This window comes from Balaenoptera physalus, assembly GCF_965194825.1.
Source record: "Balaenoptera physalus genome assembly, chromosome: 15".
Classification (NCBI taxonomy): Eukaryota; Metazoa; Chordata; class Mammalia; order Artiodactyla; family Balaenopteridae; genus Balaenoptera; species Balaenoptera physalus.
In genome coordinates, this window is record NC_138894.1 from 63,080,927 (window position 1) to 63,098,921 (window position 17,995).

Here is a 17,995-nt window from a genome sequence, read left to right on the forward strand (position 1 = left end):
TTTATAATTTTGTACCTACTCTGTGAATAGTCATTCTTACTTGTCCCAGCTCACAAACACAAGGGGTGACTTAGGAATGAGACACCGAGTTGAGTTAATCAACCAGCCAAGCCTAATCAACCTAACAGTCAGCAGGGCTTAGAGCCAGGAAGTTCTCACATCTACAACACTGCTATATTGGCTTTTAAATTAAACAAGTAGCAGAAGAAATAATAACTCCCAAATTTCAAAAAGCATCTTACCAGGGTGATGTCTCGAGAAGCTGCAGCTGCACTCATATGCAAACTAGGCTGCCTTACAGAACTGCTGCAATCAAGGGCTCGAGCGAATGTCCCGACAGCACTGGATAAACCACACAAACAAAGAGGAACGATTAAGGCACTGTTGTTTTTTTATCTTTAAAAAAAACACATTTGGGTAGTAAATGAATGGTTGTAAAAGTCAAGCAAGTTCTTTGATGTTTAAGAATCAAATCAAACAAAAAGTATTTTCTTTGCGATTTAAGAATTGACAAGCCAATTCACTACACATATGTGTCATTACAATTAAATTAAGAAAAAGAGGGACTTCCTGGCGGTCCAGTGGGTAAGACTCCATGCTCCCAATGCAGGGGGCCTGGGTTCGATCCCTGGTTGGGGAACTAGATCCCGCATACATGCCGCAACTCAGAGTTCGCATGCCACAACTAAGAAGTCCGCATGCCACAACTAAGACCACTGCAGCCAAAATAAATAAATAAATATATTTTTTTAAAACAATTAAGAAAAAGAGGCTTGTGTGGCATAAAGAATGGGAAGATCTATAATGAAATGCCATGGAATAAACAAGTTGGTTTCCACATGTGCTTCAAAAATGAGAAATAAATTTGATGCAGAATTTGACTATTATTGCAAAGCAAGTTCTGACCACTTTTTTAGCCCAAATGGTGAAATCCCAATAACATTTTTCCCTGAAATGAGATATCATCAACTGCAGCAACCTCTTCCTTCAAGGACTCAATATATAACAGTTTCCAAAAAAAAAAAAACAATTACCACAACACTGATTTTCATTTAATGATTTAGAAGGCCTTCCCATACACAGAGAACCCTAACTTCAAGAAATAAAGTGTGGGCTTCCCTGGTGGCGCAGTGGTTAAGAATCCACCTGCCAATGCAGGGGACACGGGTTCGAGCCCTGGTCCAGGAAGATCCCACATGCCGTGGAGCAACTTAAGCCCGTGCGCCACGATTACCAAGCCTGCGCTCTAGAGCCCGTGAGCCACAGCTACTGAGCCCACGTGCCACAACTACTGGAGCTCACGTGCCACAACTACTGAAGCCCGCGTGCCTAGAGCCCGTGCTCCACAACAAGAGGAGCCACCGCGATGAGAAGCCCGCACACTGCAACGAAGAGTAGCCCCCACTTGCCGCAACTAGAGAAAGCCCGTGTGCAGCAACAAAGACCCAACGCAGCCAAAAATAAAACTAAATAAATAAATAAATAATTTTTTTAAAAAAAGAAATAAAGCGTGAAATGAAGGTAAGGCTTCCCGCTTGTTGTCTGTGTTTTAAACATGTTAGCTGAGGAAGAGATTTTTTTTTAAGGTTTTAATTAAAATATAAAACACATGCAAAAAGCACACATTGTACAGCTATTCAGTTACCACAAAGTCAATGCATCCATGTCACCAGCATCCAGGTCAAGACACAGATCATGACAGCACCCAGAAGACTCTTCCGGTTCCTTCCCAATCACTACTTCCTAGTGGAAGGGAACCAGCATCCCAGATTCTAACATCAAAGATTAGTTTTGCTCAATTGAAAACTTAAACAGAATCACACGCTACGCACACTTTTCATATCCAGTTTCTTTTGTTCAAAATTATGTCTGTGGATTCACCCATGCTGCCGGCTGTGAATGAGCTGTGTTCGTTCATTTCCTTGCTGTGAGCATTACTTTGCACGATGCCCCACCCCCACTCTATTGTTGACGGACATGTGTTTCCAAGCTGGGGCTACTATGGATAGTGCCATTACTGCCATCTGTATATGTATCTTTTTGGCACACAGGTGTATGCATTTCTGCTGCGTATATATTTAGGAGTGAAACTTAAGGGATATGTGTGTTAGATGACAGCAGTTTTCTAAGGCAGCTGTACCAACTTGCACTACAACCAGCAGAATATGAGAGTGCTGGTTGTCCCACATCTTTACCAGTGCTTGGCACTGTCAGTCTTTTAAATTTTTTTTTTATGTATTTATTTTTATTATTTATTTTATTTTTGGCTGCGTTGGGTCTTCATTGCTGCGCGTGGGCTTTCTGTAGTTGCAGCGAGCGGGTGCTACTCTTCGTTGTGGCATGCAGGCTTCTCACTGCAGTCGCTTCTCTTGTCGCAGAGCACGGGCTCTAGGCGCGTGGGCTTCAGTAGTTGTGGCATGCGGGCTCAGTAGTTGTGGCTCACAGGCTCTAGAGCACAGGCTCAGCAGTTGTGGCACATGGGGCTTAGTTGCTCAGAGGCATGTGGGATCTTCCCGGACCACGGCTCGAACCCATGTCCCCTGCATTGGCAGGCGGATTCTTAACCACTGCACCACCAGGGAAGCCCAGTCTTTTAAATTTTAACCATTCTGGTGGGATGTGCAGTGGTGCTTAACTGGGTTTAATTTGTATTTAGATTTTTTTTTAAAAAAACAAAAATTGAAAAAGATACTAGGTGCTTCTCCTTGGTGCCTCTCATGCTGGCTTCAAGAAAAAAGAAAACATGGCCCATCGTAATCAGGAAAAGGAAAAAAAAAAAATGAAAATCAAATCTGAAACTGCAAAATCTACTAAATAATACAAAATCCAGATAACCTGTCTGGAGTCTCTAGGGCAGAGGTTCCACCAATGATTCATTTCTACTCCCGAATCTTCAGTCTCCTCTATTCCACTGACTGGCTCCTCCCCAACAATGTATATATATCAAGTCTCTTCATCTAATCAGTTAGTGGCTAGGCATGTGGGCTCTGGAGTCTAAATGCCTACCCACCGATACGATGTATGACTTCCACGGTGACTGGCACTATGAACAGTGTTAAGGATGGGCTAAGACCCTTTTGTCCTTTGTATTATAAAAAACATTCAACAAAAAATTAGAGACTAGGGCTTCCCTGGTGGCGCAGTGGTTGAGAATCTGCCTGCCAATGCAGGGGACACGGGTTCGAGCCCTGGTCTGGGAAGATCCCACATGCCGTGGAGCGGCTGGGCCCGTGAGCCTGCGCGTCTGGAGCCTGTGCTCCGCAACAAGAGAGGCCGCGATAGTGAGAGGCCCGCGCACCGCGATGAAGAGTGGCCCCCACTTGCCACAACTAGAGAAAGCCCTCGGACAGAAACGAAGACCCAACACAGCCATAAATAAAAAAATAAATAAAAATAAAAAAAAAAAAAAAAAAAAAAAAAAAAATTAGAGACTATAATGAAGACGTTTGTAATCATGTCCAGATCTACCTCATTCTAATATTTTGCCATGTTTGAAGCAACAAGTATATACTGTACAGCACAGGGCAATTTAGCCATTATTTTGTAATAACTTTAAATGGAGTATAATCTATAAAAATATTGAATCACTATGTTGTATACCTGAAACTAATATACTATTGTAAATCAACCATATTTCAATAAAATAAATAAATCAAAAAAAATTAAAAAGATAATATTTTGCCACATTTGTTTTTTTCTTTTTTTTTGGCTGCATCAGATCTTAGTTGCGGCACGAGGGATCTTTTGTTGCGGCTCACAGGCTCTTTGTTGCGGTGCATGGACTTCTCTCTAGCTGTGGCACATGGCTCCAGAGCACACGGGCTCTGTAGTTTGCGGCACGTAGGCTCTCTAGTTGAGGTGCGTGGGCTCATTAGTTGTGGGGCGTTCGGGCTTAGCTGCCCCGTGGCATGTGGGATCTCAGTTCCCCGAGCAGGATCAAGCCCATGTCCCCTGCATGGGAAGGCGCATTCTTTACCACTGGACCAAGGAAGTCTCTTGGTTCATTTTTTTAAGGAAATAAATTTTATCAATACACATTCCCAGAACTCATACATATATATATAATATGCATATGCATATATATGCCCATTAATAAAATAAGACATTGTTTGCACGTTGTAAAATTTTTTTATCAGTGACCATACTGTATGTATTTACTCAACATTGTTTTTGAGGTTTACCTCTTTGCTACATATAGCCCTAATTCACTCATTTTCATTGTTGTAAAGTAATACTCCATTACTAAATATACCTCAATTCATTCATCAACTGCTTGCTGATGTACTTTTAGGTTTTTTCCAATTTTTCTGCTATTACAATGCTATGATAATCTCATTTACTTTCTGCTTTGCAGCAATTCCCCCATGAACATCATTTACTTTTATAATTGAAAAAATAAAAATAAACTTCTGTCCACTCATTTTCTCAAGAAAAGGGGTTATGGGGGGAGGGGGGGATGAGGGGGTGGGCAAGGCAGCCAGGGAGCCAGGCTTAGAACTCTCAAAGGACAGCCTTACACCTAGCCAACAGACATTACTCACACGTGGGTGCAATTAGAGGAGCACATTATTACTGACACCTGAATAATCCCTGACTAGCTTAAAGGAGATCACTGCTTTAATTAAAGATATGGGATTTCAGGTGTTGAGTTTCTACTTTATACTTTTCTGTAGTGCCTACATTTTTACAAGGAGCATTTATTTTCTTAATCAGTAAAAATTAATAAATCTATTTTCACTTTTAAAACAGAAACTAATGATAATAAACCATATTATTTAGGAAGAGGTGTGATATATATTCGGCTTTCTTACACAGTTAGAAAAAGAAAAATACAACCAATGAAAAATAGTAGAACACAAAAAAAGGAAAATTCATAAATTTTCTATAAATTCTTTTATAAAAAGAAAAGCCATCTCTTGACTCCACAGTGCCATACTCACCGTGCTACAACTAAAAACTGGTCAATCTGTCGATCTGTAAGTGGGCTATTTGGGTCCCAAACTTTCACTTCCAATTTAGACTGTTCCCTCTCATCTGATTCTCCTGTCCAAGAACAAAGAAAATGGAGTCTTGTTATTCACAAGGCACATACGTTGTCACATATGATTGATGACTGTGGTCACCACAGCATTAAAAGTATAAGGTAAATGTACATGGTTTGCATACATTCTATCAGACAGCAGATGTAGAACACTCTGTAAAGTGAACGCTGATGATAACACAACCAAACCGACCATATGATGTCTTCACTTAGTCATTAACATGTCTTTCCTGTGTATTTGTATGCGTGAGGCCCCAAGCCTCACTAAGGGATATAGAGACAGAAAAGAAAGATGCTCAAATTATGATAAAACTTACTCATAAATAACTATGATACACATGAAAAGAAACAGATGTCACAGAGACGTATAGATATGACTGTAAGATCCTGAAGATTAGAGAAATCATTTCAGGCTAGTTAGGGAACGATGTCATGCACGAGGTGGCATTCCTGCTAAGAACTGAAGGGTATGAATGCACTGGCAGGGGGAGAGAACTTAAAGTAAGAAATGAGAATGGTGCTCGCTTCGGTAGCACATATACTAAAATTGGAACGATACAGAGAAGATTAGCATGGCCCCTGCGCAAGGATGACACGCAAATTCGTGAAGCATTCCATATTTTTTTGTGACCACCTAGAGGGGTGGGATAAGGAGGGTGGGAGGGAGGGAGACGCAAGAGGGAAGAGATATGGGGACATATTTATAACTGATTCACTTTGTTATAAAGCAGAAACTAACATACCATTGTAAAGCAATTATACTCCAATAAAGATGTTAAAAAAAAAAAGAATATATCAGAACAAATTTAGCAGAAATTATCAAAAGACTGTTGTAAATAATAAAAGGATTAAAAAAAAAAGAAATGAGAATGTAAACAAAGTCATGGGGCTTTAAGATGTGGTAGAAAAGTAGCTAATTTTGTCAGGAGTACATCAAGGGGAATGAGAAGATAGCTAAAAGAAGTGGGTTATGAAAATATTACTGAAGATTCTGCACAGATTTTCTGAATAGATTTTTATTTGGAGGTAATAAGAAGCCCTTGCCTTTTTAGCAGTAGAGTGACAAAACCAGAAACAAATTTCACATCCAACACTTAGCAATGGAATAATTTGCTCTACAGAGATACGTGATACAGACAGGGAGACATGGTATTGACAGTGACAATAAAGAGCTAAGAGAGAATATTTAGAAATGACAGTGACAGACTGGTATAATGGGTAGGTTTCCAGTCTTGAGAACTACATAGATAGTGTTGGCATTAACAGAAAGAAGGAAACAATCAAGAGGCTGAGGAAAAGACTGAGGATAATACAGGATGTTTTGTTTTAGGAACGTCTCACGAGGAGATATAACCAGCAGGCAAGACTCAATGTTAGGATAAAAGATGGTAATGGAAAACAGACTTGGGAGTTGACTGGATTCCAATTTACAGCTATGAATTTCCTATCAGGCTAGGAATTGGTTTGGGCTATGTTTTGGTTTTGATCACTGCATCTATAACATCAGGCAGAGTGTCTTGCACTGACTGACATACTATGAGGCTGAACATCCCTTGGTGACTGATGAATCCAGGCTATAGGCTTATTAATGTGTTCCCTCCTAGGATGGGAGCAAGCAGGTATTAAGGCTCAAAAGGAGAAAGCGGGAGGGCAGAATCAGCCACCCCATATGCAGTCTCCTAAGTCAGCCACTGCTGTCAGGTAGGGGGCCTGCCCATCCTGCTCCTTGCTCAAAGACAGGTAGGTAACGAAAAAGTCAATTGCCACCCCCAACATAAAGAAGCACAAGCAGACCAGAATGAGTACTAGTCCAAAGACATATCAAGTGTTTAAAAGGATTTTGTTTTTCATTGTTTTTGCTTACAATGCATGTGACTACCTAGAGGGGTGGGATAGGGAGGATGGGAGGGAGACACAAGAGGGAGGAGATATGGGATATATGTATATGTATAGCTGATTCACTTTGTTATAAAGCAGAAACTAACACACCATTGTAAAGCAATTATACTCCAATAAAGATGTTAAAAAAAAATTCAATTGGTTCATTTTTAAAAACCATTTACAAACCCAAACGTTTGTAAACTGCATGAAACTTTTGAAAGGAAAATGACACAATTATACTCCCCTGTATCTCCAAGAAATACATGTTAAGTAAGATAAATAGTAAAGTAGTAAAGAAAGAAATATAATAATAAATCTACATTTGAAATCTGCATTTTTAAATAACACAAGATGAAATGATGATGCTATTCGGTATTAAGCCCCTTCTATTATATGTTCTAGAACCTAAGGGTAAAACTGATATTTACTTTTCAAATTTAAGTCAGTTAAATTGATAAACTTCAATCCTATCCATACATTCTGCAGCATACAGAGGAAAGATAATTCAGTATAAGAATTCTAAATAAATTTGCTATAAACAATAATAAAACACTCCTGAATGCATTTCTACTAACAACTAAAACATACAATACCATGGGATGAGAACAAAAATAACAAGAACATAAAAAGAATATAGAATGTTCTATTCAAACAGTCACTCTAGGGAATTCCCCATTTTGGATTCATCATATAATTACATTTATATCAGTTTAATCACTTTTTCACAAGGGAAAAACTTTTAAGAGGCTCTAGAATCTGTATAATGAAATCCTCAACTAAGCTATCAGCAATCTGTAGAATGGTCTTAGGAAATGTGGTATGAGCCAGAGACTGAACCAAGAAGAATTCTATGCTCTGGTCATGTTCATTCCAGTCATTGCAATAATCTCACTTTCCTCCTCCATTTATGATAATCTGGGCAATTACAATCTGCTCTAGTCCCACACCAGCCCATGAAGCTCTCTCTCTCTGTGAATTCCTACCAAATATATTTACCAACTACCTACACGATTATATATGGCATCCAATTTTTTGCTTCATACGTTCCTCTTCATAATTTTGAAGAAATGTAGATTCAACAATGATTTTATATGTGTTAGCCCTAACCCTTCAGCTATATTTTAAGATTTCTAGAAAATAATGGCAAAGTACTTCTTCAGTATACCCCCAAAGAGCACAGACCATTGTTCAAAGACTGAAGAACTAAGGCTGGATGGAGCTGTCATCCTATAGACCCTTTGCTGGACAACTAGAAATATTCTTTGTTCTAAATATAATTCATTTTCTCTGCAACAACCATCAGAGTATATTATATTTAATTCAGAAACACAGAAGGCTGCCATTTATCACCATTTTTATTAATGTTCTGAAAGTTCTGGGCAATGTTTTAAGTGATGCATCAAAGGAATAATACGTTACTAGAAACAAATACTGTATGATATCATTTTATGTGGAATCTTAAAAAGCCAAACTCATTAAAACAGAGTAGAATGGTGGTTGCCAGAGGCTGGAAAGGGGGTGGGGTGGAGGGGGATGGGGAGAGGTTGTTTAAGGGTACATACTTCCAACCGCTAGGTAAGTAAGTTCTGGAGATCTAATGCACAGCACAGTGATTACAGACAATACTGTTATTATAAACTTCAAAGTTGGTAAGAGACTATGATCTTTGTTCCCACCACAAAAAAGAAGTGATAATTATGACACAATAGATAGCTAATGCTATGGTGGTAACCAACCTGCAATACCTGAATGTAATCAAACCAACAAATTAAACATACACAGTGTTATATGGCAATTATATCTCAATAAAAATAGATTTTAAAAATAAATTACAAGAAAGGCACAATAAAAAATGAATATATAAAACCCAATGGCATTCCAAAGAGAATGAAAACAAAAATGTAAAAAAAAAAAAAAAATCCGATATTATGGCAACAAAAATATAAAATACTAAGAAACAAAATTGGAAGTATGTTTATATAAAGAAATTACAAAACTTTCAGAGAACATAAGATGACTTGAATAAAGAAGATTTTTAAATCTTAAGGCTGTCATTTTTGTACAAGTACTTCAAGTTAAATTTAACAAAATTTAGTTCTGAAAGCCCACAAAATAATTCAAATATTAATCTCTACAAATCAAAGAATATTATCATTATTAAAAGAATAATATAAGAGGATCCTCTAAACTGGGTGGGATTATAATATATAGCAACAGTAATCAAACAATGTGGTACTGGCACAAAAATAAACAGAATCAAAACCACAGAAATAGACCAGGTAATATAATTCATATTTGAAAATTTAAATATTACTATAACTATGTAAATATTAAATAACATTTATTTAGTGCTTACTATGTCCCCAAAACCCTTTACAGTAGGGTTCCTCTGTACACAGTGTGCACTGTTGACACTTTGGGCCGACAACTCCTTGCCATGGGGGCTGTCCCGTGCATTGTACTATGCTCAGCAGCAGCCCTGATCTCTACCCACTAGACGCCGGTAGCATCGCCCCCTCCCCCCAGGTGTGACTACCAAAAATGTCTATAGACATTGTCTAACGTCCCATGGAAGACAAAACTGCCCTGGGTTACGAACTACTGCGCTCACATGGTTGCGACCGATATCTGCTTACACTTACTCGTTACGGTCTGGTGTTTTTAAGTTGATTAACATCCACCACATTGCAGAAAACACATTCTGCAAAATTACACACTTGAAAATAATAGTGTCTACGGAAAAATAGGACAAAAATTTTAAAACCTAAGAACCAGAGCACTTTAAAAAAAAAAAAAAATCATAACAAAAATACCAACACAGTTAAATCTCCACTGACATTTGCACCAAGCACAAAGGTCAGTCAATCCTTTATCTTCTTAAACCCTGGACTTATGCTTCCTCCACCGAGATGTAGGTCACTGTGTACAGTTTCAACAAAATTAAAAATAAAATCTAGGGTATAGGTTTTTATAAACACTGGGGAAGACATTTTTCATTCCTTCATCTGTAACTCTAAGATGCGCCATATACTGGTGTTTTTTTTTCTTAAACGCTCTTCATCTGTGAGAATAAGTGCTTAGAAAAGCCTCAGATGAACTGACAATTTCCACACTATACTGACATTTTTCTATTGACTGTATATGAGCTAATTCAAGTTTAAAAGGCATGTATTTTAGCATTAGAGACTATTCTAATTTAATTCTTTAACTTTCAAAGAGAGACACACCCTAAATACCCAAATACAGACAAGAGTTACTTAATTAGTAGCAGTAGACAGTTGGTGGCCCGGGAGAAGCAACTGTAATAGAGAACACTGAGCAGCAGGTGCTGTGCTAAATGCTTTACAAGGACTTCCCTGGTGGCGCAGTGGTTAAGAATCCGCCTACCAATGCAGGGGACACAGGTTCGATCCCTGGTCTGGGAAGATCCCACATGCCACGGAGCAACTAAGCCCGTGCGCCACAACTACTGAGCCTGCACTCTACAGCCCGTGAGCCACAACTACTGAGCCTGCGTGCCACAACTACTGAAGCCTGCCGCACGCCTAGAGCCTGTGCTCCGCAACAAGAGAAGCCACCTCAATGAGAAGCACGTGCACTGCAACGAAGAGTAGTCCCCGCTCGCCGCAACTAGAGAAAGCCCACGTGTAGCAACGAAGACCCAACGCAGCCAAAAATAAATAAATAAAAATAAAATAAATTTTAAAAAATAAAAAATAAATGCTTTACAAGAATTACTTCATTTGATCATCACAACACTATGATGTATGCACATACACTATTACTCACTTTTTAAAGAGGAAGAAATGGGAACTTGGAGAGGTTAAATAATTTTTCCAAGGTAACTCAGCTAAAACATAGTACAGCCAGATTTTACCCAAAACTGTGAATCCAAAGTCATTTTTGTTTAATAATTTAATGTTATAATACTTTTAACAGTTACAAAGTTTAATATGTAAATAATTTGTTTCTTAAAATTCCAATGTTACAATACAGCTAAATAATAATTCAAAACTTACTACATATGACACCTTTTTTCTACGGAAAATTCTCTAGGTAGTTATTCAAACTCAATAAAGATTTAAAATCTAAAAAACAAACCTTCACCTTTGCTTGCAAGCTACATACTGATCTTTCCAGATCTCAAGAGTTTGCTAGATGGTGGGTAGCCATAACTGAATTTTAAAATTCTAAAGCCACAAAAAAGAAATATTCACCAGCAAGACAAATGCCACAACAATGTCTTAAATTCATCAGGACACATTCACAAAGAAAGCAAGCCTGTAATATATTCTAGCATGGAGCTGATGCTTCCACCTACTCAGGATATTAATTCAAGTTCTACATCCCATGCCAATGCAAATTGGAGTGGGTACTGGTCTAAACGTACCCACTCAAGAGTATCAAAAGGGTTAGTAAGCACAGACTGCATCAAGTCCTAAATATCTGTTCTTGAACATGATGTTTTCTACGATTTAATTTCCCTGCAAACAGGCACTGGCTGTGTATGAAAGTTTCTATGATGGCAGTGTCTGTGTTTTTCAAGTGTGGTTTAACTGCTGGAGTATCTATCTGCCACCCTACTCCTTCTTCCCAGAAAATACACTAATTAGAAGAAGGGGGTTCTTTAAATCTTACATCTAGTTGGTTTCCTGATTACAAGTGAAAAAAACATTTTGGATATGCTAAATGCTTTAAGTTGAAATAAAAGCCCAAAGTGACTTTCATTTATGTTGAAAAATACAATGTTTTTCATTGTTAAAGATGAACACGTATAAATAAAGCTAACAAGTTATAAACTTGGGACTTCCCTGGTGGTGCAGTGGTTAAGAATCCGCCGGCCAGTGCAGGGGACATGGGTACGATCCTGGGAGGATCCCATATGCCGCGGAGCAACTAAGCCCATGTAGCACAACTACTGAGCCTGCGTTATAGAGCCCGTGTGCCACAACTACTGAGCCCACGTGCTGCAACTACTGAAGCCTGCACACCTAGAGCCTGTGCTCTGCAACAAGAGAAGCCACCACAATGAGAAGCCCACGCACCACAACAAAGAGTAGTCCCTGCTCGTCACAACTAGAGAAAGCCCGCATGCAGCAACGAAGACCCAATGCAGCCATAAATAAATAAATAAAAATTTAAATAAATAAATAAATATAAAGACATAATTTTTTAAAAATCATCAAAATGTCTGTCTAAATTAACTTAAAAATTAACTGCAACCCCAATAAAAACAGGAAGGAAGATTTTTTTTTTTCTGGTGTTAGTCAAGCTTGGAAAAATAAGAGGGTAACTACCCTCACCAGATATTAACACATACTACAAAGCCTCTGTAATTAAAACATGGGTTACTAGAGTATGAACAGACAAACAGACCAGGGGAATAGAACAGAAACCTCAGAAGCAGACCCAATATTATAAAATAATCAATCGCCTCCCAAAGTAATCTTAATATTAATACAATTTCAATCAGAATCCTAATGAAATCTGGAAAGGAAGAAATTGACAAATTGATGATAAACTTTGACAGTAAGAAAAAAAAAATCTCATCGACATGAGAACCCCGCCACAACCAAGAAATTTTAAAGAACTGAGGAAAAACTTGCCCGACCATTAAACACATAAGAAATAGATAAAATAAACTTGGATCTATCACACGATGGAATACTACAGAACATAATTTCATGGATCTCTATACATATTTATATAACAAGCAGTCTGGGAGAACATGTTAAATTAATAACAGTGGTTAATAGTGGGTTAGAAGGGATGATGAGGGACTACTACTTTTTGTTTCCAATATAATTACATTTTCTACCACAATTCATACTGTTTGCAATAAAATAAATTTTAAGATTTAAAAAATGGGAAAAGGCAAAGGGAAAACAGTGGAGCCCCTTCATATACTATGTTACAAAGGGACTTCATCATAAGCGCTAACTGCAAGGACTGGGGGTTCTGACTGTGCAACGAAGAGAGAGGATTCTAATTGGCACAGTGGCCTTCAAGCTGATCCTCTGAATCCTAAGGTTCAGTAAGGTACCTCAAGAGACTCAACGGGGCCTTCTCTTCCACTTCACCCACAACAACCTGACTTCCTTATTTAAGGTCATACTGCGTAATAAGAAAGGGTTCTATTGCCTAAATAAAGTCTGTAAACCACCCACCCGGAAGACTACTAAGAGAAACGCAATGTTAAAGGCAATTAATACTTGTTAATGAATTGTAAGATCTATTATATTAATGAATATTTAGTCACATTTTCTAAATACAAAGAATGCCTTTGTCAGATAACTGGTGTAACTTCCCAAATGCCACAAGCTGTTAAGAATCTTTCCTTCTACCTGGAAGAAGAACTGCAAGGTTCTTACCCTCAAGAATTCAAATCCTTATTGAGAAGTACTGTAGAATAAATTATTGCATTTTATATATGATTTCATTTCCTAAAATAATTTTTTAAATTCTAAGCTAGGTAGATATGCTTTCCAAATTACTAACTCTAACCAGCTTTATGCTTTTCAGGGGCAATATCATACGTAAAAGTTTTGCAGAGAAGTGGGAACTCATGAGATTCCATGATCTGATTTTTATGCCCACTGTTACTTGAAATATCCCAACTTTATTACTTGGTTCAGCATTTATCTTTACATGAGCAATACACAAAATTTTCTAGGCTTTCTATACACCTAGGCTTATTTCAGTGCTCAAGAAAGAACCAAACATAAAAAAAAATTAGGGAGTTCCCGGTGGTCTAGTGGTTAGGATTTGGAGCTTTCACTGCCATGGCCCAGGTTCAATCCCTGGTCAGGCAACTGAGATCATGCGAGCCACGGCGCACCCAAAATTAAAAAAAATAAATTAAAATTAAAAAACAAATTAAAATACTTCAATAAAATATATATATAAATTTAAAAATCAAAAAAATTAAAAAACACAACACTGTAAATCAACTATACTTCAATAAAATATATATATATATAAATTTTTTTTTTATGAAAAAGAGAGAGAGGACCACACAATCAACAGCTCAGGCAGTCCAAAATTTAAAAGTCAAATAATAAAAATAGCACACAAGATTACATGAACGACACAGTCTGCAGAGTTTGACAAGCAGAGAGATCAAAGTTCAGGGAGGAGTAACAAAGGGCTGCTTAGGGGATGTAGAACTTGGGCCAGGCGACAAGCACACATGAGCACCAGGGTCACTCCTGGCTTTTGGCCTGTGCATAGATGGACTTGCTGAACTCTCTCACTAAGAGTGTATACATTTGCCCAAAACTCAACGAACTGTCACAAAAGAGGGTGAAATGTACTACATATAAATTATACCTTAATTAAAACCAGGAAAAAAACCACCTGTAAATAATTACTTGGAAGACAATTACCATTTTGTATAAAATTTCAGAAACACATGCCTTATGACTTAGCAATTTCATTTCTGGGAACATATTTTCCAGTTATATCCAGAGTACAAAATTATGCATTATATAAAGGATACTCAATGCAGCACTATTTGTACAACTTAAAAATCAAGTGTTTTTAAAAATAAAACAATAAATATTTAGTGAACACTTACATGTAGTGATAAAAGTCTAAGATCAAACATTAAGGACTATAAAACATCCAAAATTATTTCTGGAAGAAAAGATGGTTTGTACAGAACAGAATGCTAATAAATGCAATCTCTCAGCCTATAATAAACTGAGTCACTACTTACAATTTCTTCAAAAAAAACTTCTAAACACAGATGAGTGCAGACATGGCATTCTGTTCTCAAAGCTTAGTCATTACTGACTGACCTTTCCTGGTACTGAATTCATGAAAATGCAGAAATCTGCAACCTGTTATTATTCACAGCCACCCCACCTACCCACCACTGACAATGACAACACAACTCTATCCTGAGTTGATTTAACTTTTCTGCATATATTTCCTATAGGTAAGGCAAGGTAAAGAATGCAAATTATATAAACCTTAAGGGATAAATTCTAAACTTCTGTATGACAAAAATTCTCAATTTCTGTATAACAAAAATAAATAAAACAAATTTAAAATCATTAACATTTTTTAAGTGAGGAGGCACTATGTGCAACACTCATAGGCAAAGGGCAGATACTTTTATATTTGTTTACCTTTAATATGCAAAATACTCTTGCCAATACATATAAATAACCAAATAGAAAATACACAAGAAATTTACAGAAGAGCAGTAACGGAAAGCATAAGTAACTTTTAAAAATTAAAGAAAAAAAAAAAACAAACAGCAACACCAAAAAAAATGAAAAGCCAAGACAATAATATCACAAAATGGGCAAGGGGGGGTTCTTTAATAATCTATTGGTGGAAGCATCTGGTTCACTCATATGAAAATTAACAGCTTTTTTGAAGGGCAAAGAAGCATTTTCAATATCTTCCAGGGAGCTATGCTTGAAAAACATTTACACAGCATAAGTATATGTAAAGCTTTTCTGGAAGCATCATTTGTAATATCAAAAAATGTAAACACCTAAATGTCTGTCAATAGGGTACTGGTAAAGGAAATAAATTGTGGCACATCCATGCAGACTTAAGAACTCTACAGTCACTGAAAAGAATAAAGCCACTCTACTCATCAGGAAAGATGCTAAAGATACAAACACTATTAACTGAAAGAAGCAACTGCAGAGCAACGTGCAAGTTGCCATCCCACAAAGACCACTCCAGAATGGATTACGAGCCAGAGCCTGTACCAAAAAAAAATACCCTGAACAATATTAGTAATTAAATATGGGTTTGGAAAGAAGGAAAGGGGCTGGTGTTCATTTTCTGTATTACACGTTTCTTTGTGTTTCATTTTTTAACGGTAAGAATGTTTTACTTTTGACATCAGAAAATAAAGGTTTTAAGTATATAATTATGACAGAAGAAAGAAAAGTCTTGCTAGGAAGACCTGTTTTTAAAATGCAAAGTTCTGAATCTCTCTGGTATAGAAACTACTCAGATCAGTCAAAATCCCCACCAAAATGTAAATGTTCACTAGATTCCAAGGCTACCATAGATAGATGACATGAAGGCACTCAGGATCTCAAGGCATGAGCGTGTCACATTGAAACACAAGTTCAACAACACTAACATTCTTAAAGTTGTATTTAAAAGAAAAACACAGGCAGAAAACTCATGAAAGTGTGAAATAAAAAATGAATAACTGATCGATTAAATTATTTTTCATTGCTGTTTGTTGTATTTCTAAAGTTGGAAGAGCCCGTTACTTTTAAACTTTAGCCTGAAAGTTGTTTCTTCCATATGAGGAAAATATTTGAGTTCAAGGTACATTTGTTTTCATAGGATTTGCAACCCAAAGGAAAACATACCTTCTAAGAGCATTTCTGGAATGTCTGCTTGATATCTAGGTCCCACTCTGATTTCACCTTTGTCAGCTAACAATGTCTTCACTGAAGGATCATAGACCAATGAGTAGAAAAAAGTATCCTGGAAAAAAAAAATGACAGAAAATACCTAGGTAAACATAATTCCTTCTACTTTTTATAAAGCAATAAATCCAAAGTCACAATAATGAAACCATAAAACTCCAGAGTATAAAATTTCATTTTGGTGAATAAATTCATATATCTTTAAGAAGAGCATGATGTTACTATCATCAGGTAAACAGTATAAAATTAAATGAAACCAAAACAAATAGCTTACAATAAAAGTGGATAATAAAGTGTTATTATTATTTGTTTTAGTCTAACAGAAAACCATTAACTGCTCTAAAACTAAAAGCTAGCAAAGTTAAGCAAAAGTCAAAGGAAGACCCCTGAAATCAAGTAATCATTTAAAGCTGTAAAGCCCCCACCAAACAGTAAGGATGCCTTCATAGATACCCGGCACTCTTACTTAGTGTCCAGCCCACATTTATCAAAAATATTAAAATGCACACACATCTCACATTAAATAAACTATAGAAGAACTTAGTTTATATGCCGTTTACTAATATGTCACACTGTATACATTCAAGTAAATATCTATTAATTATAATTCTGCAGTTCTCCTTTAAATTCTGAAACACTCATATGTACCTATAGGTAGGCATATAAACATAACTATACATGCTACCACCACTGGCATACCCACCTAACTTTCCATGGACCCTTAAAGAGCAAAACACCCTAGTTACTGGACCTAATGGATAAAATGACCTATAGCCACAAATCCTTAGCTGAATTCTGCATAACCACTGGAGATCATCTGAACCAGCAAAGTCTTGTCCCTGCTTCCCACCATGGTTCTGAGGGTGACCTACTGCAGGATTCTCTGTATTATATCCTGAAAGGGCCTATCCCTAAGAACAGCAGATTGATAAAGGACTTAAGTGGTCAAAAAGCAAGTGGATAGGAAAAAAATCCTAAAGACCTTTGCAAATTTGCATCTACTACAGTCCTTAGCATACACAAATTGCTAATAAATTAGAAGGCATAAATAGCACCTTTAAAAAAAATTTCAGGGAATTTCCTGGCAGTCCAGTGTTAGGACGCAGTGCTTTCACTGCAGTGGCCTGGGTTCAATCCCTGGTCAGGGAAAGAAGATTCCAGAAGCCATGCAGCACAGCCAAAAATAAAACAAAACAAAACAAACCACTCTCTTAACAGCCAAATACAATAAAATACACTAAAACATATTGAATATGTCCTCTTTTTATTTCTGCTTCTGTGAGCAAAAGCTAATTTCTGAGCACCATCATTACCCATATTATCCATCATTCTGTTAGACAGACTGATGACAAACCCTACCCTTCTTTTCCAAATTCCATGAGTCTATTAACCCCTTTTTTCTGCTTCGAATACTTATTTTCATTTTAGTTTTCTTTATTAGGCTTCTAATACATAGTAGTTCTACATGTTTGTATCAATCTTTTTCGGCAATGTTTACTTCATTTGAGATAAGGGAACAACAATTTTGAGCATACTAAAATATTTTTTAAAAAGAAAATATGTCCCTTTAATTCTGTAAAAAAAAAAAAACCTATGTGTAATAAAGATTTTGGGAAAACAAACACTATGAAATTATAAAGGTTAAATACTGAAACATTATCAA

General features: G+C 36.9%; 1 protein-coding gene across 5 annotated transcripts in view; it reads right to left on the bottom strand.

The window, feature by feature from the left end:
• Nucleotides 1-17,995, bottom strand: part of MTA3 (metastasis associated 1 family member 3) — a 158,298-nt gene that overhangs the window by 73,034 nt on the left and 67,269 nt on the right. For all 5 annotated transcript variants that reach the window (XR_014254271.1, XM_082427753.1, XM_082427752.1 and 2 more), the window contains exons 6-8: nucleotides 16,273-16,390; nucleotides 4,941-5,043; nucleotides 243-342 (exon numbers count right to left, since the gene is read on the bottom strand). Coding sequence is in view for 4 of the 5 variants with exons in the window: in XM_082427753.1 (XP_082283879.1) it covers nucleotides 243-342; nucleotides 4,941-5,043; nucleotides 16,273-16,390 (321 nt within the window). In the remaining variant the exon portion in view is untranslated. The remainder of the gene's footprint in view (nucleotides 1-242; nucleotides 343-4,940; nucleotides 5,044-16,272; nucleotides 16,391-17,995) is intronic.